The 25,077-nt window shown below is 50.1% G+C and overlaps 1 protein-coding gene across 1 annotated transcript; it reads left to right on the forward strand.

Moving 5' to 3' along the window:
- The first annotated feature begins 4,544 nt into the window (after window positions 1–4,544).
- Window positions 4,545–25,077, forward strand: PRRT1B (proline rich transmembrane protein 1B). The gene is made up of 4 exons (XM_021691556.1): window positions 4,545–4,582; window positions 21,807–22,243; window positions 23,093–23,236; window positions 24,318–25,077. The coding sequence occupies exons 1-4, from the start codon at window positions 4,573–4,575 to the stop codon at window positions 24,465–24,467; spliced, it is 741 nt and encodes a 246-aa protein (XP_021547231.1). The 5' UTR covers window positions 4,545–4,572; the 3' UTR covers window positions 24,468–25,077.

Here is a 25,077-nt window from a genome sequence, read left to right on the forward strand (position 1 = left end):
TTTGATGAGGTATGAAGCCAGAGAGACTACAGTAACACGCAGACAGCAGGCAAAGTCGCTGTTTATGTAACTTCAGAAGCACTAACCCATCTCAGGAGGGGTTACAGGCAGCTTCTGCTGATGGGGGCACGAGGGTGCAAGGGGCCTGGGACCTCCTGAGCTCTGTGACCTGGACAGACTGAAGCTGATGAAGGGACATGAGAGGAACTTACGCAGGAGCTTAAAACCGGGAGGACCCTACTCCTGCTCACAGTGAGCCAAGCGGGGTTAGGAGCCAGGCTCCGGGCTGAGAGAGTGGTCAAGCCTTGCCTCTGCTGAGTGACCTCTGGCAGTTATGTGATTCCTCTGCATTTCCTTTCTTCCCAAATGGGGCAATGCTATAAGTTTTTTATTTATTTATTTATTTATAATATTTTTATTTATTTATTTGACAGAGAGAGACAGCGAGAGAGAGAACACAAGCAGGGGGAGAAGGAGAGGGAGAAGCAGGCTTCCTGCGGAGCAGGGAGCCCGATGTGGGGCTCGATTCCAGGATCCTGGGATCACGACCTGAGCTGAAGGCAGACGCTTAACGACTGAGCCACCCAGGCGCCCCTGCTATGACTTTTTAAAATGAACATTTGTTAAGTGGAGCTCGGGGTGCTGAAAGGCGAGCAGAGTTTCAGTCAGACCACAGAGATATTGCAATAGAGACGTTTATTACGCACAGGTCCGGCCTTGAGGGGCCACACAGGGAGGTCAAGGCAGAGTGCAGACAGAGAGGCAGGACGGGGGGCTCATGCCTTTGTTAGGGTCTGCGGGTGGGGTGGTTTGGGCATCCTGGGCTAGGGCCAGATTGGGCAACTCAGCCCAAAAGAGCAGGGCTTAGATAAGCTGCTTTTATGCCAGAAAGCCCACCATGGGGTTGGTGCAGGGCCTGGCCCAGAGGAGGTACCTGTTCTGTGTTCTCTTCCATTCTGTATGTGTCTCTTTGACATCCATTCCTCATAGGCCCAATTTTATTAACTCACTTTTATTTATTTGTTTGTTTGTTTGTTTGATGCTGTGGCATCTGGGGCCTTCCAGGCTCCCCGGGGAGAGACTGCCCTTGCAAGGCTAACCAGTTCTCAGAGATAGAACCTGTTAACCAGCCAGTCCCCAGCCACTTCTTTTATTTATTTATTTATTTACTTACTTACTTATTTGACAGAGAGAGACACAGCGAGAGAGGGAACACAAGCAGGGGGAGTGGGAGAGGGAGAAGCAGGCTTCCCGCGGAGCAGGGAGCCCGATGCGGGGCTCAATCCCAGGACGCTGGGATCATGACCTGAGCCAAAGGCAGACGCTAAACGACTGAGCCACCCAGGCGCCCCTCCCCAACCACTTTTTATCTGACTCTCACAGACTCCCACCAAGCCCCAGGCCTAGACCCTTCCTCCCCACTGTCCCATCCTACCCTTTGGAGGGCTGACTCTTACCAGCATCCCTCCCCAGCTGGACTGGGCGAGGCCAGTCTAGGTCCTCGGTGGCCTGGGCATTTCTCCTGGGAGGCCCCAGGCACAGCTGCAGTTAAGCCATGGCTTCTGCAATCTCCTGCATGATGCTTGTCTGGAGAGCAGAAGCCCCATGAAGGCAGGCCCCTGCTGGCTTGCTGGGCTGAGCCTCTGCTCCACATGGTAAACATTTGTTGTTGCTGAATGGGGCACGGAGCTGAGCAGCCGCTGGGTTTCTCAGAAGCAAGTGAGGCAGGACTGGTAAAAGTGAACAGTGACAACCCTCTGGGATCCTCTGCTCCTGTCCTCACCATCCCCCACCCCCTGCTCTGCAAGGCTGCCCTCCGTCCCCACCCCCTTCGCCAGCCCCAATCACCTGCAAAAGTGTCGTTCATTCCAGGTACGTCTTTAAGCTTTTATTGAACACAGGCTGGTACTCAGCACTTGAAGAGCTGACCAAGTGTCTTTTTTTTTTTTAAAGATTCATTTATTTGAGAGAACGAGCACGAGCTGGGGGAGGGGCAGAGGGAGAGGGAGAATCCTCAAGTAGAGGATGAGCGGGCATCACGGGGACAGGTGATGTCCTCAGGTGTCACTACTGATGTTAATCTTGATCACCTGGCTACGGGGGGTGTCTGCTAGGGTTCCCACTGTAAACTTACTGTCCTTCCCTTTGTACTTGGAAAGTATGCTGAAGGAGGTACTTCGAGACTGTCCAAGTATTGTTTCTGCTTAAACAACTTTCACCTGCTAGGCTTAGCATCTGTTGGTGGGTCTTGCCTGTGGCAATGATTACTATGAGGTTCTAATGGTGATTTTCTATTTCCCTCATTCCTTCTGCTATTTGTTGGGATTCTGCTGCGAAAAGAGAGCTGTCTTTTCTCTCCCATTTATTTATTCAGTTATTTATATCAGCATGGGCTTATGGATATTTATTTTATTCTTGGGCTATATCATGATGGGATTATTTTGTTATCCAGGTTATTCCAATTTTGGCCATAGGGACCAATTTTATGTTTGTTCCTGTATCTTTTTTTTTTAAAAGCACTTCATCACCTTCTGGTATTACAGCATGCTCTAGGCTCACCTTATGTTTTCCCTGCCACTGCCTTGGAATCCAGCACTTCCTCAAGGGTTCCTGGTTTCTTTTATTGGAGACTGGGATTTAGAAACTGAGATTTGGGTCCAGGTATAGTAAGGACTGCTTTTTATATGCATCAGTCTTTATGTGTAGTGTAAGGTCTGCTTTTTCTCTGCGTAGACCCCTATTTTCCTTCCCATCTTTTGTGCGGTTACTATACTGTTGTACAATTTACTTTGTTTTTTAAAGTAGACTCCATGCCAAGCATGGAGCTTGAACTCACAACCCTGAGATCAAGACCTGAGCTGAGATCACGAGTCGGGTGCTTAACCGAGCCACACAGGCGCCCCATACAATTTACCTTTAAATGTGCTAGAAACATTTAGTACATTGCCTTTTTTTTTGCCTTAGTTTGTCAGTTACCTTTTAGCACAATTAAAACTAAAGACATTTTTTACTGTACTCTGAGTTTTCCATTTCTACACTTCGTGTAGATCCATGTTTCAGTCTGACATCTTAGTTCTTCTCCCTGAATCAATTCCCTCACTGTTTATTTCTGATGTCAGCTTTTGAATTCTCAAGGGTGTTTTTGTTTTGTTTAATGAATGTTCTTTTTTATAGTGTCTTGTTCTTGTTTCATGGATGTCTTCCGGAATCTCTGAGGATCCTGAAGAGAGGTTTTAAAAGTTTTCTTCTCTCTGCATGCTCTGTTTACTCATTTTTTTTTTTTTAAGATTTTATTTATTTGACAGAGAGAAACACAGCGAGAGAGGGAACACAAGCAGAGGGAGTAGGAGAGGGAGAAGCAGGCTCTCCGCTGAGCAGGGAGCCCGATGCGGGGCTCGATCCCAGGACCCTGAGATCATGACCTGAGCCGAAGGCAGACACTTAACGACTGAGCCACCCAGGCGCCCCCTCATCATTTCTTCCATGTGTTTAATCTGTGCCTCTCTCACGTGACCTGTTTTCTTCAGATCTACAGTGGGGGGCCCTCGCCTGATGAAATCTAAGAGCAGGGGACTAGCCGAATGGTTGGAAATTCTGAGTGTGTGGGACGTTTGCTAGGCCGAATATTTTCATGCAGGAAACCCTGGTATTTCTGTATCTTTTCTCTTGGGCTGGTCATCGTCCCAGGAGAGGATTCTGCTACTCCTTGCCAGGAGGGTGAAAGCCTATCCGCTAGCTTTCTCTGAGCCAGCAATAACCACAGCAATTGTTCAGAACTTAGACCAACAAAATATTTTTTTCAGGCGGAGTGTTTTGTCCCTGACATAGTTTAGAATCACTGTCGGTGGTGATGAAAAGCAGAACAACTTCTAGTTACTTTCAGCGTCTTTAAATCCTCTTCCAACGAGGCACCCCCTGTGGCCGGCGCCCACATCTGGGTGTACAGCTCAAGCCCTGCCCGCCAGGACCGCCACCCCACCACGGCGCACCCCCAGCCCCCGGGGCTGCGGGCGCCCCGGAGCCTACCAGGCGCTTCTCCTCTGGTCCCCGGGGACCTCCCTTCCGCTCTGGGGAGCTCGGCTAGGAATTTACAGAGACCTCTGGCCGCTCGGTGTAGCCCCTCTAGCCTTATCTAGGTGTTCGCACGGGGCCCTGCTCCAGGTTCCCCGGTCCGGCAAGCTTCACGGAGCAGACACGCACACGTTTTAAAAACTCAGATTTCACGTGAAACTCTTCCTTTCTGGCCTTTCTTGCTGCAGAAAATGGAAAGGCCGGTCGGGCAGCCGCGATTCCCCGGGCTCGTGGGCCACGCCGGTGTCGCCGTGCGCTCTCCGGTCCCCCGGCCTCCGGCGCTCGCGGCGGGGGAGGGGCGCCCGCGAGGGACCCCGGCCCCTCCCCCCACCCCCTGCTCGGCGCGCGCGGGGCCACCTGCTGGCGCAGCGGCGGGCCATCAAGGCGGTCAATCATTAACCGGCCGCGCAGCCGCCACCAGGAAACCCGAGCCCGCGGCGCCAGGCGAGCCCGGCCCGACGGCGGCGGGAGGCGGGGCGCGGGCAGCGGGCGGCGTGCGCCATGGACGCAGGTGAGGGCTCCCGGGGGTCTGGGGGTCCCGGCGCCGCGGCGGGGGGCGGGCCCGGGAGCTCCTCCCGCGGGGACCAACCTGGCCTTGGGACCCCCTCCTCCAGAACCCGGAACGCCAGGAGGATGCTATGGAAAGTTCTGGCAACTTAGGCGGCGCTCCTCTCTAGCTCCCTGGGCGCCCCTGCGGGAGGGGAGGGAGAAGGGCGGGCAGCAGGTGCCCCGCGCCGGGCCACTTGGGGGGCGTTTTCCCCTCTTCTCCCCCACGCCCCGTCCTCCACCTGGTGACTTTGCCCGCCCCTCCGGCCACGCAGAAGTTCTTAGAGGGAGGGCAGAGGCCCTGGCAGGGGGTGGAGGACCGAGATGGGGTCGGGGAGGGAGCCGCGGCGGGAAGAGACCGCACGGAGGCCGGCGCGATGGAACGGGGTGCGGGGACGGAGCAGAGAGATGGGCAGCAAGGGCGGGGCCGAGAGAGGCTCGTTCCGGGAGCTTCGACGGCCCCCCCACCCCGGGACCGGGCCCTGTGCTCGGGAGCCCCAGGCTGGCGGGGCGGGGGGCCGGGGGGGGGGGTGCGCCCGGGGCCTGGGGGGGGGGGGGGTTGCGCCCGGCGCCGCCCGCCCTCCGCCCCCCTCGCGGCTGGAATGTCCGCGGAGGCTCGTGTGTCAAGAACCCGAGAACCCGAGGCCGCGGGCCCAGCAGCCCCGCCAGCAACTTTATTTACTCAGCAGCCCTATCTCCGCGCCATCGGGCCAGGTATTTGCCCCGGCGGGGGCCCCGGGAAGCTGCGGTTTTTGTTATGATAATTGGGGCTGTGCCGGGCCGGCCTCTGTGAGGGACCGGTCTCCGGAGCGCATCTGCATGCGGCCGTCGGCCTCCCTTCGCGCACCTGTGAAATGGGGCAGGTGCCCCTGACCATGACCTGAGACACTAGAAGAGAGCGGGCCAGAGCTTCACGGTTCTTATTTGGAAGTGATTGTTACTCTTCCCATTTCACAGATGAGGCGTCTGAGGTATGGAGCGCGCGTCAGGGCCCTCAGCTGGTGCAGCCAGACTTCACGCGTTTGCTGGGCCCCGTCCGCGTTCCTGCGGATGGACTGTCGGGGGGACGGGGTGCAGGGCCCGGCACCTCATAGATGCTCAGTCATGGTCGCTGCAGTTCATGGTCTTGCCTTCACCTGGATGTGTTACCTGCACAGCTTCATGAGCTCGGCAGCCCCCGAGCGCCTGAGCCTGCTGACATCGTGATCTTTCCATAGGGTTTGTGTACAGAACTGCGTTTCCGAGCCCACGGCACTGGTCCGTGGTAGGTGCCCCACAAGAGCGGGCGGGATTGAATGGCTGACTGGGTGCTCGGTGTATCACCCTCGCAGAAGGCCGTTTGGGGGCTCCGTGTGGAGGGGTGGCGGCTTTGAGTAAGAAGAAGCCTCCCGGCAGACAGCAGACAGGACTTCCCTCCATCCCCCAGTGTTGTAGGCTTGGTTGTTGAAGAACCCCAGCCCTTGGGGGCGGCAGTGAGGTTGGGGCCCTGGAGTTCTCAAGAGCGTCTAGCGAGGCCTCTGCAGGGACTGGGGTCTGACTGGTGTCTGTCGTCCTCTTCCAGTCTCTTCCTAACCTCAGGTCACAGTAGCCAGTGTTAGGAGCACTTTACCCCCATTTAATCCCAACGGCAACCCCAGGAGTTGGTGGTGTCCCCATTTTAAGGGTGAGGAAACTGAGAGGCACAGGGAGGTGAAGGGGCCCAGGCGGCATGGTCCCTGGGCTCCAGCTCTTGAGTGGCGCCAGCCAGGAGGAGATGAGGGGGGTCTGCTGTGCCTGTCACTCCCCATGTTGCTCTTCCCGCCGCCCCTCTGCACGCCGTCAGGCCGGCGCACCTCCTCAGTCCTGCCTGGGTTTGGCCACTTGCCCATGTCCCTCCCTTCTCAGGCCACTGTCACCTGTCCCTCTGTCCCCACTGCTTCCTTCCTGCTCGCGTTCCGGCCACTTCCCGCGCTCGGCTCTGGCTGCCAGAGGAAACCTCCTCTCTCAGTTCTCCGTTGGCTTATGCTGTGTAACAAACTAGCCCAAACTGAGTGGCTTCACACAACAAGCGTGTAGTGTTTCTCAAACTGCTACAAATATTTGTGTGTGTGTGTGTGTGTTTGAATCTTCTTGGGCATTTACATGTATTTTTTTTTTTTAAAGATTTTATTTTTTTATTTTTTTAAAGATTTTATTTATTTATTTGAGAGAGAGAGACTGAGAGAGAGAGAGCATGAGAGGGGGGAGGGTCGGGAGGGTCAGAGGGAGAAGCAGACCCCCCGCCGAGCAGGGAGCCCGATGCGGGACTCGATCCAGGGACTCCAGGATCATGACCTGAGCCGAAGGTAGTCGCTTAACCAACTGAGCCACCCAGGCGCCCTTTATTTTATTTTTTTAAAGATATTATTTATTTGACATAGAGTGAGAGAGAGACCAGAGGGGGAGCAGCAGAGGGAGAGGGAGAAGCAGACTCCCCACTGAGCAGGGAGCCCGATGTGGGGCTCGATCCCAGGACCCTGGGGTCATGACCTGAGCCGAGGACAGCAGACACTAAATCCACTGAGCCATCCAGGCGCCCCTGCTATAGATATTTGTGAACAGGTCTTTACGTGGTCCTATTTTTCTCTCGGGTCCATGCCTATGAGTAGCTGGATCCTACGGCAGGTGTATGCTTAACTTTTAAAAGGAACAGTTGACGTGTTTCCCAACGTGGTTTCACTGTTTTCCTTTCTCACCTGCTGTGCCTGAGAGCTGGGGTGTTGGGGTCAGGGTTGTCGGTGGTGGTTAATCCCAGCCCCCCCCAATGGGTGTGTAGTGATACCTCCTGGTTTTAGTTGGCATTTGTAATTTTGATGGCGTTTCTGGCGACTACTGACACCGAGCATCTTTTTTATGTGCTCATCGATCATTTGAATATCCTCTTTGGTGGAGTGTTCACAAATCTTTCATCCATTTTCTCATTGGGATGTTTGACCTGCTGAATTGTGGGAGTTTTTTTATGCATTGTTGATACAACTCCTTTGCCTGATACATGTGTTATGAATATTTTTCTCCCATTCTGTGACTTGCCTGTGTATGTTCTTACTGATGGTTTTCTTTTTTTTAATATTGGCTTTAAAAAAAAGTCCCAGTGTTGTTAACAGTGTTATTAGTTTCAGGTGTACAATATAGTGATTCAATAATTCCATAATTAGTGCTCATCAAGATAAGTGTCCTCTTAATCCCCACCACCTATTTCACCCATTTCCCCCCCTCCACCTCCCCTCTGCTGACCATCTGTTTGTTCTCTACAGTTAATACTCTGCTTTTTGGGTTGTCTCCCTCTCTCTCTTTTCCCCCTTTGCTCATCTCTTTTGTTTCTTAAATTCCACATATGAGTGAAATCATAGGGTATTTGTCTTTCTCTGATTTATTTTGCTTAGCATTATACTCTCTAGCTCTATCCATGTCATTGCAAATGGCAAGATTTCATTCTTTTTTCTTTTTTTTAAAATTTCATACCTATTTAAGAGTAGAGTGAGAGCACGAGCAGGGCTGAGGGGCAGAGGGAGAAGCAGACTCCCCCATTCCCCACCCCCCACAGGGAGCCCACTGCGGGGCTCCATCTCAGGATCCCAAGATCATAACCTGAGCCAAAGGCAGACGCCCAACTCACTGAGCCACCCAGGGGCCCTGATTTCATTCTTTTCATAGCTGAATAATATTCTCTCTCTGTACCACCTTTTCTTTATCTATTCGTCTACTGATGGACACTTGGACTGCTTCCATGTCTTGACTATTGTGAATAATGCTGCAGGTAACCCTTTGAATTAGATATCCTTTGAATGTATCCCTTTGAATTAGTGTTTTTGTAATCTTTGGGTAAATACCCAGTAGTGGAATTACTGGATCATAAGGTAGTTCTGTTTTCTTTCTTCTTCTTTTTTTAATTTTTATTTATTTATTTATTTTAAGATTTTATTTATTTGAGAGAGAGAGAATGAGAGACAGAGGGCATGAGAGGGAGGAGGGTCAGAGGGAGAAGCAGACTCCCTGCCGAGCAGGGAGCCCGATGTGGGACTCGATCCCGGGACTCCAGGATCATGACCTGAGCCGAAGGCAGTCGCTTAACCAACTGAGCCACCCAGGCGCCCCTCTTCTTCTTTTTTTTAAATTTAAGTAGGCTCCATGCTGGGAGAGGGAGCTTGAACAGGGGACTTGAACTCACGATCCTGGGATCAAGACATGAGCTGAGATCAAGTCAGATGCTTAACCAACTGAGCCACCCAGGTGTCCCTGTGTTTACTTTTTTGAGGAACCTCCATACTGTCTCCCACAGTGGCTGCACCAGTTTGCATTCCCACCAATAGTGGAAGAGGGTTCTTTTTCCTCTACATCCTTGCCAACCCCTGTTGTTTCTTGTGGTGTTGATTGACTGATGTGATATCTCATTGTGTTGTTTTTTTTTTAAAGATTTTATTTATTTATTTGACAGACACACAGTGAGAGAGGGAACACAAGCAGGGGGAGTGGGAGAGGGAGAAGCAGGCTTCCCGCGGAGCAGGGAGCCCGATGTGGGGCTCAATCCCAGGACCCCGGGACCATGACCTGAGCCGAAGGCAGACTCTTAATGACTGAGCCACCCAGGCACCCCTCATTGTGGTTTTGATTTGCATTTCCCTGATGATGAATGATGATGAACATCTTTTCGTGTGTCCGTTGGTCATCCGTATGTCTTTGGAGAAATGTCTAAAAATGGGCAGAAGACATGGATAATGATTGTTTTTTTGCGTGTGTTGAGTTGTATAAGTTCTTTATGTATTTTGGATACTAATCCTTTATCATGTGTGTCATTTGCACATATCTTCCATTCGGTAGGTTTTCTTTCAGTTTTGTTGGTGGTTTCCTTTGCTGTGCAGCTTAGTGATGTCTTCTGAAGAGGAAAAGTTTTTTTTTGTTGTTTTTAATTTTGAAGTCCAGTTTACAAATTTTTTCTCTTATGGATCATACTTTTGGTGTCATATATAAGAAATCTTTATCCATCCTGAGATCCCACAGATCTTCTATGTTTAATCTAGGAGTTTTATAGTTTCAGGTATTACATTTAGGTTTATGATCCCTTCAGAATTATTTCCTGTGGATGTTGTGAGGAAGAGTCAATATTCACTTTTTTCCACGCAGGTAATCAGTTGATCCTATTTCAGTTATTAAAAAGGCTTTTCTTCAGGGTGCCTGAGTGGCTCAGTCATTGGGCGTCTGCCTTAGACTCAGGTCATGATCCCAGGGTCCTGGGATCGAGCCCCACATCGGGCCCCCTGCTCTGCGGGAAGCCTGCTTCTTCCTCTCCCACTCCCCCTGCTGGTGTTCCCTCTCTCACTGTGTCTCTCTCTGTCAAATAAATAAATAAAATCTTTTTTTTTTTTTAAAGATTTTATTTATTTATTCATGAGAGACAGAGAGAGAGAGAGAGAGGCAGAGGGAGAAGCAGGCTCCCAAGGAGCAGGGAGCCCGATGTGGGACTTGATCCCAGGACCCTGGGATCATGACCTGAGCCGAAGGCAGACGCCTAACCATCTGAGCCACCCAGGCGCCCTAAATAAAATCTTAAAAAAAAAAAAAAAAAAAGGCTTTTTTCCTTCACTGAATTGCCTTAGAAACTTCGGCAAAAATCAACTGACCAAGTGTGTGTGTGTGTGTGTGTGTGCGTGTGCGTGTGTGCGCATGCGCGCTTCATTGACGTGTGTGTCTATCATTTCATTTGTAATGAACCATCTGGTTTATCTTGGATTTACAGTAAGTCTTGAAATCAGGTAGATTCTTCCAATTTTGTCCTCCTTTTGAAAATTGTTTTGGTGATTCTAGGTGCTTTCTATTTTTGTAAAAATTTTAAAATGAGCTTGTCACTTTCTATATCTTAAAAAAAAAAAAAAAAAACCTGCTGGATGGGGCACCTGGGTGGCTCAGTCGGTTGAGCGACGTTCTCTTGGTTTTTGGCGTGGGTCATGGTCTCGGAGTTGTGGGATCAAGCCCTGCATTGGGCTCCACACTTGTCGAGGAGTCCACTTGGGATTCTCTCTCTCCTTTTCCTTCTGCCCCTAGCCCCACTCTCTCTCTTTCTCTCAAAAAAAAAAAAAAAATCTTAGAGAAAAAAGACTGCTGGAATTTTGATTGTGATTGCAATGAATCTATAGATGAATGTGGAGAAAATTGTTAACAGTTTGAGTGTTCTGAACAATGAACATTGTATATACCTTTCCATTTATTTGGGACTTCCTTAATTTATCAGCGGTGCTTTGTAATTTTCAGTGTAGATGTTTTGGAATTCATTGGTTCAATTTATTCTTAGTTATTTTCCAGTTATGTTGGTGCTACTGTGATCTGGATTTTAGTTTTAATTTGTTTTCCAATTTGCTAGTAGTGCATAAGAACATAATTGATTCTGTATATTAGCCTTGTGAACTTTGACTATATTAAATCCATTTATTCATTTTAGGAATTGGTGTGGATTTCCTGGATTCTCTATATAAAAAGCAAATCATCTGCAAACAGGAGAGTTTTACTCCTTTTGCAGTCTGTGATTTTTATTTCTTGTGCCTTATTGATATGGTGAAGACCATCAGAATAGTGTTAAGTAGAAGTGGTGAACGTGGACATCCTTACTTTGTTTCTGATCCTGGGGAGAAAAGGGAAGCAATTTGGTCTTTTACGATTAAGAGTGTGGTTAGCTGCAGGCTTTTCACAGATGCCCTTTATCAATCTGAGGATACTCTCTACTATTATTAGTTTGTTAAAAGGTTGTTTGTTAACCATTAATGGGTGTTGGATTTTGTCATGTTTTCTCTACATCCTTTGAAATGATAATATGGTTTTTCTCCTTTATTCTGTTAATATGGTGAATTATATTGCTTTTTTTGAATGTTGAACCAACCTTGAATAATCCTGTTTGATGGTGAGGTATTTTTATGTATTGTTGGATTTAATTTGCTATTATTTTATTAAGGATTTTTTTTGTGCTTATATTCATGAGGGATATTGGTCTATAACTTTCCTATTTTGGCTTTTGGTGTCAGGTTTATGCTGGCTTCATCAGATGAGTTGGGCAGTGATCTTACCTCCTCTATTAAAAAAAAAAAACCTGTGTAATGTTAGTGTTATTTTCTTCTTTGAGTGTTTGATAGACTTTAACAGTGAAACCATCTGGGCATAGAACTTTTCTGTTTTTGATAACAAATTTAATTTCTTTAATAGATATACAATTATTCAGGTTTCCTGTTTCTTGGGTCAATTTTGGAGAGCTGGAAAGAGAAATTTCTTTCACCTATGTTGTCAGATTTGTTGGCATAACGTTGTTCATAGTATTCCCTTAATTTTCTTTTAATGTCTGTAGGATCTGTGATGATAACCCCTTTTTCATTCCTGACATGGTTATTTGTGTGTGTGTGTGTGTTTTTAAAGATTTTATTTATTTGACAGAGACACAGTGAGAGAGGGAACACAAGCAGGGGGTCGGGAGAGGGAGAAGCAGACTTCCCACAGAGCAGGGAGCCCAATGTGGGGCTTGATCCCAGGACCCTGGAATCATGACCTGAGCCGAACGCAAATACTTAACTGACTGACCTTAACTGACTGAGCCACCCAGGCATCCCTGGGTTTTTTGTTTGTTTGATGTTGTTTTTTAATTCTAGTGATTATAATGGGTGTGAGGCGGATGGGTGGTTTTAAGCTGTGTTTGTGGTTACTTTGTTAGATGATGACGGAAAACTAATACATACCTTTATTCCTCAAGCACATTTTCTTTAGGTCTCAGTTTCTGGGTTGACCATTCTTTCGGCACTGTAAGATCCCGATCTATTGTCTTCTGACCTAGCTGTCTATCGAATGTTTATGGAAGTTCAAGTTATTTCAATAGAGGTCTTGCATTTTCTTCTGCCTTCTTCTGTTTTCAAGACTTTAGTACTATTATTGGTTTTGAGAAGTTATAGGAAGATGCATTTAGTTTCCCCCAGAGTCCCTGCTTTGGATTCTCCAAGTTTTATGCATCTGTAAATTGGTCTTTGACCAAATTTGTGAAGTTTGGATCTGTTAGTACTTCAAATATATTCTCCCCCCAAGTCTCTCCTGGGACTTCACTGATCCATCCACTTAGACCTTCTTGTGTTACCACACAGGTCGCTGAGGTTTGGTTCTTTTCCTTTTTCCTCCTTTACTTTTCTTCTTTCTGTTCTTCTGATGGGTGTGTCGCACCTTCAGAGACTCGTTTTTACCCCCGTCCCCTGCCTTCTGCTATGGAGGGCAACCGATGAATTTTTAATTTGACATTATATGCCTTAGTTGAGAATTTTTATTTGGTTCCTTTTTAAAGAATTGTTTCTATTCTCTGTTGAGAACTTATTTCAGGCATATTTCTATCTATCTCCCGGAGCACAGTCGTGACGGCAGCTCTGCGGGTAGTCCCCGCAAGTCAGTCCCCTCGGGCACGCCTCTGCTTGTCCGGCTCCTCCCGAGAGGACCGGGCACATCTTCCTGGTTCTTTGTGTGGCATGTTATCTTGTACCGTGTCCCAGACCTTGTGACTATTAGGTTGTGTAGATTCTTAGCCCCGTTAGAATTCCCAGGGAGATGTTGATTTGTTGGGTTTTAGCTGGCAGTCAGCCGTGGCTCTCAGATCCTGAGTTCTGTGGCCCCTTCGTGAGTGGGGCGTCCAGCTGTGGTCCAGTTTTCTGTCTCTTTCTTTTTTTTTCCTTTTTTCTTCTTCTCTTTTCCTTTTCCTCCCCTCCCTTCCCCTCCCCTCCCTTCCCCTCTTTTCTTCTTTATGGGGTGCCTGGGTGGCTCAGTCATTAAGCGTCTGCCTTCAGCTCAGGTCATGATCCCGGGGTCCTGGGATCGAGCCCCGCATTTGGGCTCCCTGCTCAGTGGGGAGCCTGCTTCTCCCTCTCCCACTCCCCCTGCTTGTGCTCGCTTGCTCTCTCTGTCAGATAAACATTTTATTTATTAGAGCGAGCATGCATGGGGGGAGGGGGAGAGGGAGAGAGACCGTCTTAAGCAGACTCGACGCTGAGTGAGGAGCACGTTGTGGGGCTCCATTTCCCGACCCTGAGATCATGACCTGAGCTGAAACCAAGAGTCACACGCCTAACTGACTGCACCACCCAGGCGCCCCTTGGTGGTTCTATTTTTAATTCTTTCAGGAGGCTCTACTGTTTCCCCTCGTGGCTGCACCAGTTTGCATTCCCAGCAGCTGTGCACAAGGGTTCCTTTTTCTCCACATCCTCGCCAACACTTGTCATTTCTTGGTTTTGATGCTAGCCACCCTGATAGGGGTGAGGTGATGTCTCCTTGCAGTTCCCTGGTGATGACTGATGTTGAGCATCTTTCCATGCACGTGTTGGCCATCTGTATGTCTTGTTTAGAGAAATGTCTATTCAGGTCTTCTGCCTATTTTTTACTTGGATGGTATGGGGTTTTTGTTTTTGCTATTAAGTTGTATGAATTCTTTGCATATTTTGGATTTAGCCTGTTATCAGATACATGATTTGCAAATATTTTCTCCCATTCAGTATGTCGCCTTTTCATTTTGTCGATGGTTTCTTTGTGCAGAAGCCTTTTAGTTTGATATAGTCCCACTTGCTTATTTTTACTTTTCTTGCTTTCATTTTGCTTTTGGTGTTAAATCCAAAAAAATCATCACTAAGACTGACGTCTGGAAGCTTTCTGCCTATGTTTTCCTCCAGAAACTTTATGGTTTCAGGTCTTAAATTCAAGTCTTCAATCCATTTTGAGTTAATTTTTCTGTATGGTGTAAGAAAGTGGTCCAGTTTCATTCTTTTGCATGTGGCTGTTTTCCCAACACCATTTATTGAAGAGACTCTCATTTCTCCATTGTCTGTTCTTGGCTCCTCTGCCGTAAATTAATTGACCATATATACATGGGTTTATTTCTGGGCTCTCTGTTTCATTGATCTATGTGTCTGGTTTATTTTTTATTTTATTTTTTTCAAATTTCATTTAAATTCTAGTTAACATACAGTGCAATACTGGTTTCAGGAGTAGACTTCAGTGATTCATCACTTACATGCAACACCCAGTGCTCATCACAATTGCCCCCCTTAATACCCATCACTTATTTAATCCATTGCCCTGCCCACCTCCCCTCCAGCAACCCTTGGTTTGTTCTCTAGAGTCAAGAGTCTTTTTTTTTTTTTTTAAGATTTTATTTATTTATTTATTTGAGAGCAAGAGAGAGCCTGTGGAGCAGGGGGGAGGGGCAGAGGGGGAGGGAGAGGAAGAGGGAAAGAATCCCAAGGAGTCTCAGCGCTGAGTGTGGAGCCCAAGGTGGGGCTCAATCCCACGACCCTGAGATCATGACCTGAGCTGAAACCAAGAGTTGGACTCTTAACCGACTGAGCCACCCAGGCGCCCCTAGTCCAGAGTCTCTTATGGTTTGTTTCTCTCTTTTTTTCCCTTCCCACATATTTATCTGTTTAGTTTCTTAAATTCCACATATGAGTGAGATCATAAGGTATTTGTCTTTCTCTACTTATTGTTTAGCATAATACATTCTAGCTCCAACTACATTGTTGCAAGATTTCATTTTTTGATGGCTGAGTAATATTCTAGTGTGTGTGTGTGTATATATATATATATATGATATATGTATATCATATATATATATCACATCTTCTTTATCCATTCATCTGTTGATGGACATTTGGGCTCTTTCCATAGTTTGGCTATTGTGGACATTGCTACTTTGAACATTGGGGTGTATGTGCCCCTTCAAATCTGTATTCTTATATCCTTTGGGTAAATACCTAGTTGTGCAATTGCTGGATTGTAGTGTATCTCTATTTTTAACTTCTTGAGGAACCTCCATACTGTTTTCTAGAGTGGCTGCACCAGCTTGCATTCCCACCAACAGTGCAAGAGGGTTCCCCTTTCTCTGCATCCTCGCCAACACCTGTTGTTTCCTGTGTGTCTTTTTTTTTTTTTTTTACAATCTCTTTGTGATACAGTGTGAAATCAGGGAGTGTGATGCCTTCCGCTTTGTTCTTTCTTGAGATTGCTTTGGCTATTCAGGGTCTTTTGTGGTTCCATACAAATTTTAGCATCATTTGTTACATTTCTGTGGAAAATGCCATTGGGATTTTTTTAAAAAGATTTATTTATTTGAGAGAGCACAAGCAGGGGGAGTAGCAGAGGGAGAGGGAGAAGCAGACTCCCCGCTGAGCAGGGAGCCCGATGTGGGACTCAATCCCAGGACCCTGGGATCATGACCTGAGCTGAAGGCAGAGGCTTAACCGCCTGAGCCACCCAGAGCCCTTCCACTGGGATTTTGATAGGGATTGCACTGAATCTGTACGTTGCTTTGGGTGATATGAACATTTTAACGGTGTTCTTCCAATCCATGAGCATGGGATGTCTTTCCATTTATTTGTGTGTTCTTCATTTTGTTTCATTAATGTTGTCTTCTCATTTTTGGTATACAGGTCTTTTACCTTCATGGTTAAATTTATTCCTGGGTGGGGGGCGCCTGGGTGGCTTAGTTGGTTAAGCGTCTGACTCTTGATTTCAGCTCTGGTCATGATCTCAGGGTTGTGAGATCAAGCCCTGTGTCGGGTTCACTCATGTGGTGGGCATGGAGCCTGCTTTAATTTCTCTCACCCCCCCTCTCTCTGTCTCTTCCCACCCCTTAAAACAATTTATTCCTAGGGGCATCTCGCTGGCTCAATCAGTGGAGCATGTGACTCTTGATCTTGGGGTTGTGAGTTCGAGCCTCATGTTGAGGGTAGAGTTTATTTTAAAAGAAGGATAAATTTATTCCTAGGTATTTTATTCTTTTTCCTTTGTGTGTGTGTGTGTGTGTGTGTGTGTTTTATTCTTTTTGGTGCAATTATAAATGGGTTGTTTTCTTTCTTTCTTTCTTTTTTTTTTTTTAAGATTTTATTTTTAAGTAATCTCTACACCCAAAGTGGGGCTCGAACCTATAACTCTGAGGTCAAGAGTCACATGCTCCACCAGCTGAGCCAGCCACATGCCCCTAAATGTGTTATTTTATTTATTTTCTTTTTTAAAAAATGTTATTTTCTTAATGTCTTTTTCTGATAGTTCATTGCTAGTGGATAGAAATGCAATAGATTTTGTGTATTGATTTCGTATCCTGCAGCTTCACTGAATTCATTCATTAGTTCTAAGTTTTCTGGGGAGGCTTTTAGGGTTTTCTATATATGATATCGTCTCATCTGCAAATAATGAGTTTTATTTCTTCCTTTTCAATGTGGATGCCTTCTGTTTCTTTTTGGTGCCTAATTGCTGTGGCTAGGACGTCCAGTACTATGTTGAGTAACAGTGGTGAGAGTGGGCATCCTCGACTTGTTCCTGATCTTGGAGGAAAAGCTTTCAGCTTTTCACCAGTGAGAACGATCCTAGGTGTGGACTTGTCATATATGGTGGCCTTTCTTATATTGAGGTGTGTTCCCTCTATACCCACTTCATTGAGAGTTTTTATCATAAATCGATGTTGACTTTTGTCACTTTTTCTGCATCTATTGGGATGATCCTATGATTTTTTCCTTCATTTTGTTAATGTAGTGAGTGTATCACATTTGTGTGTGTGTTGAATGCTCCCTGGAATCCCATTCCACTTGGGTCATGGTGCATGATCCTTTTAATGTATTGTTGAATTTGGTTTGCTATCGTTTATTGAGGATGTTTGCATTTGTGTGAATCAGGGCCACTGGCCTGTGATTTTCTTTTTTCTTAAGATTTTATTTATTTGACAGAGAGCGAGCACACACATGCAGGGGGAGAAGCAGGCAGAGGAAGCAGGCTCCCCGCCGAGCAGGGAGCCCGATGCGGGGCTCGATCCCAGGACCCTGGGACCATGACCCGAGCCGAAGGCAGATGCTTAACCGACTGAGCCACCCAGGCGCCCCGGCCTGTGATTTTCTCTTCCTGTGGCCTCCTCGTCTTGTTTTGGTATCAGGGTAATGGCCTCGTAAACTGAGTGTGGGCGTGTTCCCTCTGCTTCTATTTTTGGAGGTGTTGGAGGAAGACTGCTATTCATTCTTTGACTGTTTGGTAGAGTTCATCAATGAAGCCATGTGGTTCTGGACTTGTGTTTGTTGGGAGGTTTTTGATGAACTGATTCGGTCTCCTTACTAGTAGTTGGTCTGTTCAGTTTTTTTTTAATTTTCACGATTCTGTCTTGGTAGGTTGTATGTTTCTAGGAATTTATTGACCTCTTCTAGATTGTCAAATTATTGGCATATAATTGTTCATAGTAGTCTCTTTGATCCTTTGTATTTCTGTGGTATCTGTTGTAACATCTTTTGTTTTTGATTTTTGAGTCTTTTTCAAACCTTTGTGAGTCTAGCTGTAGGTTTGTCAATTTTATCTTTTCAAAGAACTATCTCTTAGTTTCATTGATCTTTTGTCTTTTTAGTCTCTATTCTATTTATTTCTGCTCTCATCTTTGTTATTTCCTTCCTTCTCCTATCTTTGGGGTGCATTTCCCCCTAACTTCTTGAGGTGTAAAGTCAGGTCATTAATTTGAGATTTTTTTCTTGTTTTTGGTTAGGCATTGATTACCATGAACTTCCCTCCTAGAGCTGCTTTGGCTGCATCCTGTATGTTTGGGATGTTGTATTTCCATATTCATTTGTCACGAGGTTGTTTTTTTTTTTTTTTATTTGCCTTTTGATTTCATCTTTGACTCAGTCGTTGGTCAGCAGCAAGGTGTTGATTCTCCACATACTTGTGACTTTTCCAGTTTCCTTCCTGTAATTGCCTTCTAGTTTTGTACCACTGTGGTTCGAGAAGATCTTTGGAAGGGTTCAGTCTTGAATTTATTAAGACTTGTTCGTGGCCTAACGTATGTATATTCTGTACTGGTGAACGTTTCTGGTGTGCTTGGCAATGGTGTTTATTCCCTTGGTTTTGGGTGGAATGTTCTGTGTAGTTGTAAGTCCATCTGGCCTGACATGTTTAAGGCTGGCGTTTCCGTATTGATTTTTCTGTCTGGATGATCTATCCATTGATATATGTGGGTATTGAAGTTTCCTACTATTATAATATTGGTGTCTGTTTCTTCCTTTTGGTCTGTTAATATTTGCTTGTATATTTAGGTGCTCCCGTGTTGGGAGCATACATGGTTATATGCTATACCCTCGTGTTGGACCTCTGTATCATGTAATACCCTTCTTTGTCTCTTATTACAGTCTTTGTTTTATGTATGTATGTATTTATAGACCAAGGGCTAGCGGGCACATGCATGCATGGGGGGGGGGGCGGAGAGGCAGAGGGAGAGGGAGAGAACCTTAAGCAGATTCCATGCCTAGCGTTGAGCCTGACACAGGGCTCAGTCTACGACCCTGAGATCATGACCTGAGCCGAAACTGAGAGTCAGACCCTTAACCAACTGAGCCACCCAGAGGCCCCACAGTGTTTGTTTTAAAGTTTACTTTGATATAAATATAGCTGTGCCAGGTTTTGTCTGGTTTGCAATCGCACGGAGTACCTTTTTCTATCCCTTCAATTTCAGTCTGTGTCCTTCCATCTGAAGTGAGTCTCTTGTAGGCAGCATACAAATGGGTTTTTTTTCCTTTTAGACACTCAGTGTCTTTTGACTGGAGAATTTATGCCATTGACATTTAAGTTAATTTTTTTTTTAAAGATTTTTATTTGAGAGAGAGAGCCGGCAAGAGAAGGGGCAGAGGGAGAAGGAGGCTCCCCATTGAGTAGTTATTTTTTAAATTTTTTAATTTTTAAAAGATTTTTATTTATTTGACAGAGACACAGCGAGAGAGGGAACACAAGCAGGGGGAGTGGGAGAGGGAGAAGCAGGCTTCCCGCGGAGCAGGGAACCCGATGCGGGGCTCGATCCCAGGCCCCTGGGATCATGACCTGAGCCGAAGGCAGATGCTCAACGACTGAGCCACCCAGGCGCCCCGGCATTGACATTTAATTTAATTATTGATAGGTGTGTACTTATTGCCATTTGGTTAATTGCTTCTGGCTGGCTTGGTGGTCCTTTATGCTGTTCTAGGTCTGTCCCCTACAAATGCAGCTCAGGGGTGAGTCCCATGACCCGCGTGGATCCGGTCTGGGGTGACTAATCATCCTGGTTTGTCTGAGACTAAGGGTTTTCACAGGATGTGAGATTTTTAGTAGTGAATCTGAGAAAGTCCTGGGGAAACTGAGATACACTGGTCACCTCAGAAGCAGGGGATCCCCCTCTGCAGCTCCTTCCTTTCTAGGTGTTGGTTTGTATGCTCCTTGGGAGCTTCTTGGGTGTGATCTGAAACTGGCCCCCTTACACTGGAAGGCGGGGAGAGACTGAAGGGAGAGGGGGGCCAGGTGGGCAGGTGGCAGGGTTAACGAGCAAGGGGACTCACAGACAAGGCTCGGCTCGTCGCGGGGGCCATGAGGTGGGTAGGTCCGAGGACCGATGCACCCGCCCACCACATCTTATGAGTCTGTATAGAGGCCTTAACTGGGTTCAGTCACAGATACTGTCCGGATGGTCTCAGCATCACATCTTCAGGCTGTGACCTCGGGGCCACCTCCGGGAGCGAGGAAGGCAAGTGGGACCCACGTTCCCAGGACCGGGAGGGGGGTGAGGAGCCTCTGAATGCTGGGGTCCAGCTGCAGGGTCATCCATGGTCACATCCCCTCCATGACATCCCCTAACACAAGAATTTCCTTGCTCTTTCCGCTCTGTGGGGCCCTGTCTTACTTTTTCCAGCCAGAATGTGACAGGGTTTCTGGAGGGTTTTTTTTTTTTTTTTTTTAAGAGGTTTTATCCATTTATTTGAGAGAGAGAGCGAGAGAGAGCACATGAGAAGGGGGAGGGCCACAGGGAGAAGCAGACTCCCTGATGAGCAGGAAGCCCGATGCAGGACTCGATCCCGGGATCCTGGGATCATGACCTGAGCCGAAGGCAGACACGTAATTGACTGAGCCACCCAGGCGCCCCTCTGGAGGGTTTTAATCACCTGTCCTGCCCCATCATGTTGCTCTGGGTGGCACCTGGAGGTTTGAGGGAAATGAGAGAAAGTATGTGGGAACCCACACCTTTGAGGGTCACTTCTCTGTTGCCACTCCACCGTCTGTCCACTTTTGGTCACTTTTCAGTGTTTCCAGGTAGTTTCCTTTTGTATTTTGTTTTATTCATTTGTCTCAGAGAGAGAGAGAGAGCGCACAAGCAGGGGGAGTGGGAGAGGGAGAAGCAGACTCCCCGCTGAGCAGGGAGCCCGATGCGGGACTCGATCCCAGGACCGTGGGTTCATGACCTGAGCCGAAGGCAGACGCTTAACCAGGTGTCCCTCCTTTTGTATTTTGTCTAGAGTTTGTAGATGTGAGCCACAGGAGACACAGGCTTTTATTTATTTTTTTAAGTAAATTCTACACCCAACATGGGGCTCGAACTCACGACCCCAAAATCAAGATTCACAGGCTCCTCTGAGCCAGCCGGACGCCCTTGTTTAACCACAGTATTTAAGAAGCCTTTCTCTTGGGGCGCCCTCCTGCATCTTCACCATTTTAAGTGCACACTTCAGGGGCATCAAGCCCGTTCGCACTGTTGTGCGGACACTAACACCATCCGTCCTCCCGAGTATTTCCATCCTCCCGGACTGAAATTTCCTCCATTAAACACTGGCTCCCCCTCCTTCTCCAGACCTTGGTAACCTGGAGAGAAAGGTTTTTGAAGCCTCTGCTTGGAAGTTGTTTTTAAAAATATTTTACTTATTTACTTGAGAGAAAGAAAGCTAGCGTTTGGCCCTTAGTGACCTCCTGGCTCTTTGAGGTCAGTCCATTAGCCAGGGTCTTAACCCTGGAGCACCCCGTCTCCCCGGCCTCTCAAGCCAGGAATCTGTTCGGCTCTGCTCATCTCGGAGCAGCTCTCCCGCTGCCCTGGCCGGACCCTTGCCTGGTCCGGGCTACCAGCAACAGGGCAGTGGGCTCAGCAGGGGCGAGGCCCGTGTTCTAGCCCAGCCTGGTGACGCACCAGCCGTGTGACTGCCAGCAAGCCCCTTGTCCCACGCTTACACTTTGGGTCCATTCTTCCAGCGCCCCGCGGGAGAGGCCTGAGTGCGGGAGACCGGCAGGGTGGGGACTGGCAGCATCCTGGAACTTCCTCCCTGGAGTGGCTGTGATTTGCAGCAGGGAGCGGGGAGGAGTCCCACCTGGCTCAGTGGCGCTTGGGGTTCACAGCACCTGGTGTTTATTTCCAGGAGGGGATGCAAAAGGGGGCGGTAGCCCCGCAGCCTCTGAGGACCCCCGGAGCCCTGCGCGCCCGCAACTCCCGCGCCTCCCGCAGCTCCTGGATGAGGACGGAGGGCCCAGTGAGGAAGTGGCCGCGGATGGGGGCAGGTCCCCGGCCCCGGAGGATCCCTCGGCCGACGCCCAAGCCGAGGCCGTGGCCGCGTCCCCCGCCCAGGCTGAGGCTGCGGGGGAGGCCCGGCAGGGGCCCAAGGTGGCAGCCGGCGGGGTGCCCAACATCGGCTTCGTAGGCGAGCCCCCGCCCTACGCGCCGCCGGACCCCAAGGCAGTGCACCTGCTGTACCCGCCCTTCCCGCAGGGCCCGGTACTCTTCCAGCCTGGGCCCTCGCCCCAGGCCCTGTACCCGCCGCCCCCCGCCGCGCCGCCGCTCTTTGCACCCTTCCCGGTGGTGAGTGGGCCCAACCCCCCGCCTCCCCCACACCCCGGGCCCCCGGCGCCACGCCCACTTACTTCCCACGCAGCCCCCCCAGCCCCCATCTCCTGCCCCCCGCCTCCCACTCACCCCGGGCCCCCGGCCCCACAGGCACTTCCCACGAATCCCTCCTTGCTGCCCCCCACTCACCACCAACCCCCCTCGCCAGGGGAGAGGTTGGCACATGTAGGTGATGAAAAGTCACGACCCCTGCAGAGGGGCTTCAATGCCCAGATGAGGGAAGGGAAAGGATTCTGCAGCCTGGGGGGGGGGAGGTGGGCGAGCCTGGAAGGCTTCCCAGAGGTGGGGGCGTTTGAGCTGAGTTCTGAGGGGTGAAGAGGAGCTTTCAGGTGGAGATGAGGAGCGGTTCTCTGGGCACAGGGCTGGAGGGTAGCCGGTCCCCCCCCCCAGTCACCTGGGGATGACAAGGGTCGGCTCACCTTAGTGAGGAGGACAGGGTAGGAGGGTGGGGACCCTAGTGAGGGCCCCAGGGCTTTTGGGTGGGAGGTGACTTGATTAGATTTTTAGAAAAGCCGAGAGACCACAGGGTGCCTGTGGGGGAGAGCTTAGAGGCCCCCGTGGTGGGAGCGCAGTCAGGGCAGGGAGAGACGGAGATGGCCCCCCCCCCCCCCCCCCCGGACTGAGCGGTTTGTAGAGGGCAGAAGCCAGAGGACTCCTGGGGCTGGTGACAGGCGGGGGGTTGCGGAGCTAGAAGGCAGAGGGGGGCCCGGACCTGACCCCTCGGTGACCTGCAGCCTCACTGGGCGGGTGGTGGCCCTGGATGGCTGTGTCCTCACCGCGGTGTGGCGGCCTCTGTCCCCGCAGTACAACGGCCCCATGGCTGGCATACCAGCCCCTGCGGCGGTGGACCACAGGCCCCTCCCCAAGGACTACATGATGGAGTCCGTGCTGGTGACACTCTTCTGCTGCCTGCTCACGGGGCTCATCGCGATCGTCTACTCCCACGAGGTAGGTGGGGTGGTCAGCCCGGGGCCGCGCTCCCTGCCCGTGGCTGGCAGGGAGCCCCTGGTCCAGCCACCAGCTTTCTCAGGAGGGTGGCAGGAACCGGGGGATAAGTGCTCGGTTGTCCGGGCGTCCTTGTCCGTCTTCGATGGCCACCTCCGCCCCTCCTGTCTCTGCCCCAGACCACGGGAGATCTGCACTAGAAAATCCCGCTAAACCAGTTTCTAACAAAGGTGTGAATGATTGATAAGGCCCAAGGAACTGCCTGCCTCAGTGGGAGCTTGTGTTCAATGGGGTAGAAACTCACCCATCCACCCACACATTTCTACCCATCTCCCTCTATTCATCCAGTCCTCTGTCTACCCACCCATCCATCTGCTTACTACCTCCCTAGTCTCCATTCATCCCTCCATCTGTCCACATGCTCTCCCACTCACCTCTCTATTATCTGTTAACTCAGCCACCCACCTGTCCCTGTCTACCCACCACCATCCATCCATCTGTTCGTCCGTCCATCCATTATCTGCACAGCTTCCTTCCTTCCTCCTGACATTCTTGACCAGGCAAGGGGTTGGTCCCTGGGGACCCAGTGATGCCCGTGTGAGGATGTTCCAGGAAACAGTAGCAAGCCCCTGGGGGCTTCTGCGCAAAGCAGACCCGGCCGTGGCCCTGACGTCCCCCCGTCGGTCAGGTTCACCCCGTCATGAAGCTGGGATGGTGGGGAGAAGGCAGTTCTCAGGACTGCGGGGAGGCGGGAGTCTGGAGGCCACTGGCCGCCTGCCTGTGAGTTCTGGCTCCAGGTGGGTCACTGAACTGAGCCTCTGTTTCCTCCTCTGCAGGGTGGGGGCAACAGCGGCCCCAGTCTCAGGAGGGTTGTGAGGGGGGCGGGGGAGGCCGAGGCTGTGGCTTGGGGCCCGGCCCGCGGGGCAGGTGCCCAGGAGCGGGCGGCCGTGGCCTCCCCAGCTGTTGCTGCTTCCCACGCGGTGGCCCGGGCAGGTCGCAGGCTTCTCAGGGTGCCCACAGTCCGGGCTGCATGGGGGGGGGCGCGGGGGCTCCGCGTCCACGCCCGGCCTCCGTCTTGTTGCAGACGCGCGCCGCCCTGAGCAGGGGGGACCTGGCTCAGGCTGAGGAGGCGTCCCGCAAGGCCCGTTCGCTCGTGCTCTTCAGCCTGCTCTTCGGGGTCTTCGTGTCCACCAGCTGGGTCATCTATGTGGTCGTGGCGCTCTACCTCCCCTGAGAGCTGCTGGCTCCTTCGGGGATGCTGGGATGCACAAGGACCCCCAAGCTGGACAGAGTCTTGCTGCGGACTTTGACCCCTGCCGCTGGCCATCGGTTGTCTACAGAGGGGCCCCAGGGCCAGAAGAGGGTGGGATGTGCCGCCCCGGGCGCACCTGCAGCTGGGCCCCAGCCCCTCCAGGTGGCCTCAGGCAGCGTCCTAACCTGAACTGGCCCCAGGGCCCAGGCCCACCGGAGCCCCCATCCTCTGTGCTTCCTCCCAGGGTCTTTCCAGGGCTGTGCGGGCTGGGCCCCAGGGCCCTTGCCTCCACCTTATGCCCGGGAGACCATCAAAGGGACCAGAGCTGTCCTTGTCCTCAGAGCCATCCGGAAGGACACTGCCAACTCCGGCCTCCCCCCACCTGCAGCCGGGCCTGGTGACTGCTGGGCAAAGCTGCTGGCGTTTGGTCTTCCCTGTGGAGGAGCTGAGTGGCCTCCTCTCTCCCCGGTAGCTCCTGGCTGATCGTTCTGAGCCCCTGCCCCGTCCCTGGAGACAAGCGCTCTCATGCTGACTCCGTGTCCAGAAACCAAGGCCGCCGTGTCTGGTCAATAAACAAAAAGCAACCCCCTGG

This window comes from Neomonachus schauinslandi, chromosome 13 (genome assembly GCF_002201575.2).
Source record: "Neomonachus schauinslandi chromosome 13, ASM220157v2, whole genome shotgun sequence".
In the NCBI taxonomy this organism is placed as follows: Eukaryota; Metazoa; Chordata; class Mammalia; order Carnivora; family Phocidae; genus Neomonachus; species Neomonachus schauinslandi.

Excerpts from the sequence above, each read along its gene's own strand:
- PRRT1B (XM_021691556.1), top strand. Across the intron at positions 22,244-23,092 it reads TCTTTGCACCCTTCCCGGTG|TACAACGGCCCCATGGCTGG; the intron begins GTGAGTGGGCCC and ends CTGTCCCCGCAG. Across the intron at positions 23,237-24,317 it reads CGATCGTCTACTCCCACGAG|ACGCGCGCCGCCCTGAGCAG; the intron begins GTAGGTGGGGTG and ends GTCTTGTTGCAG.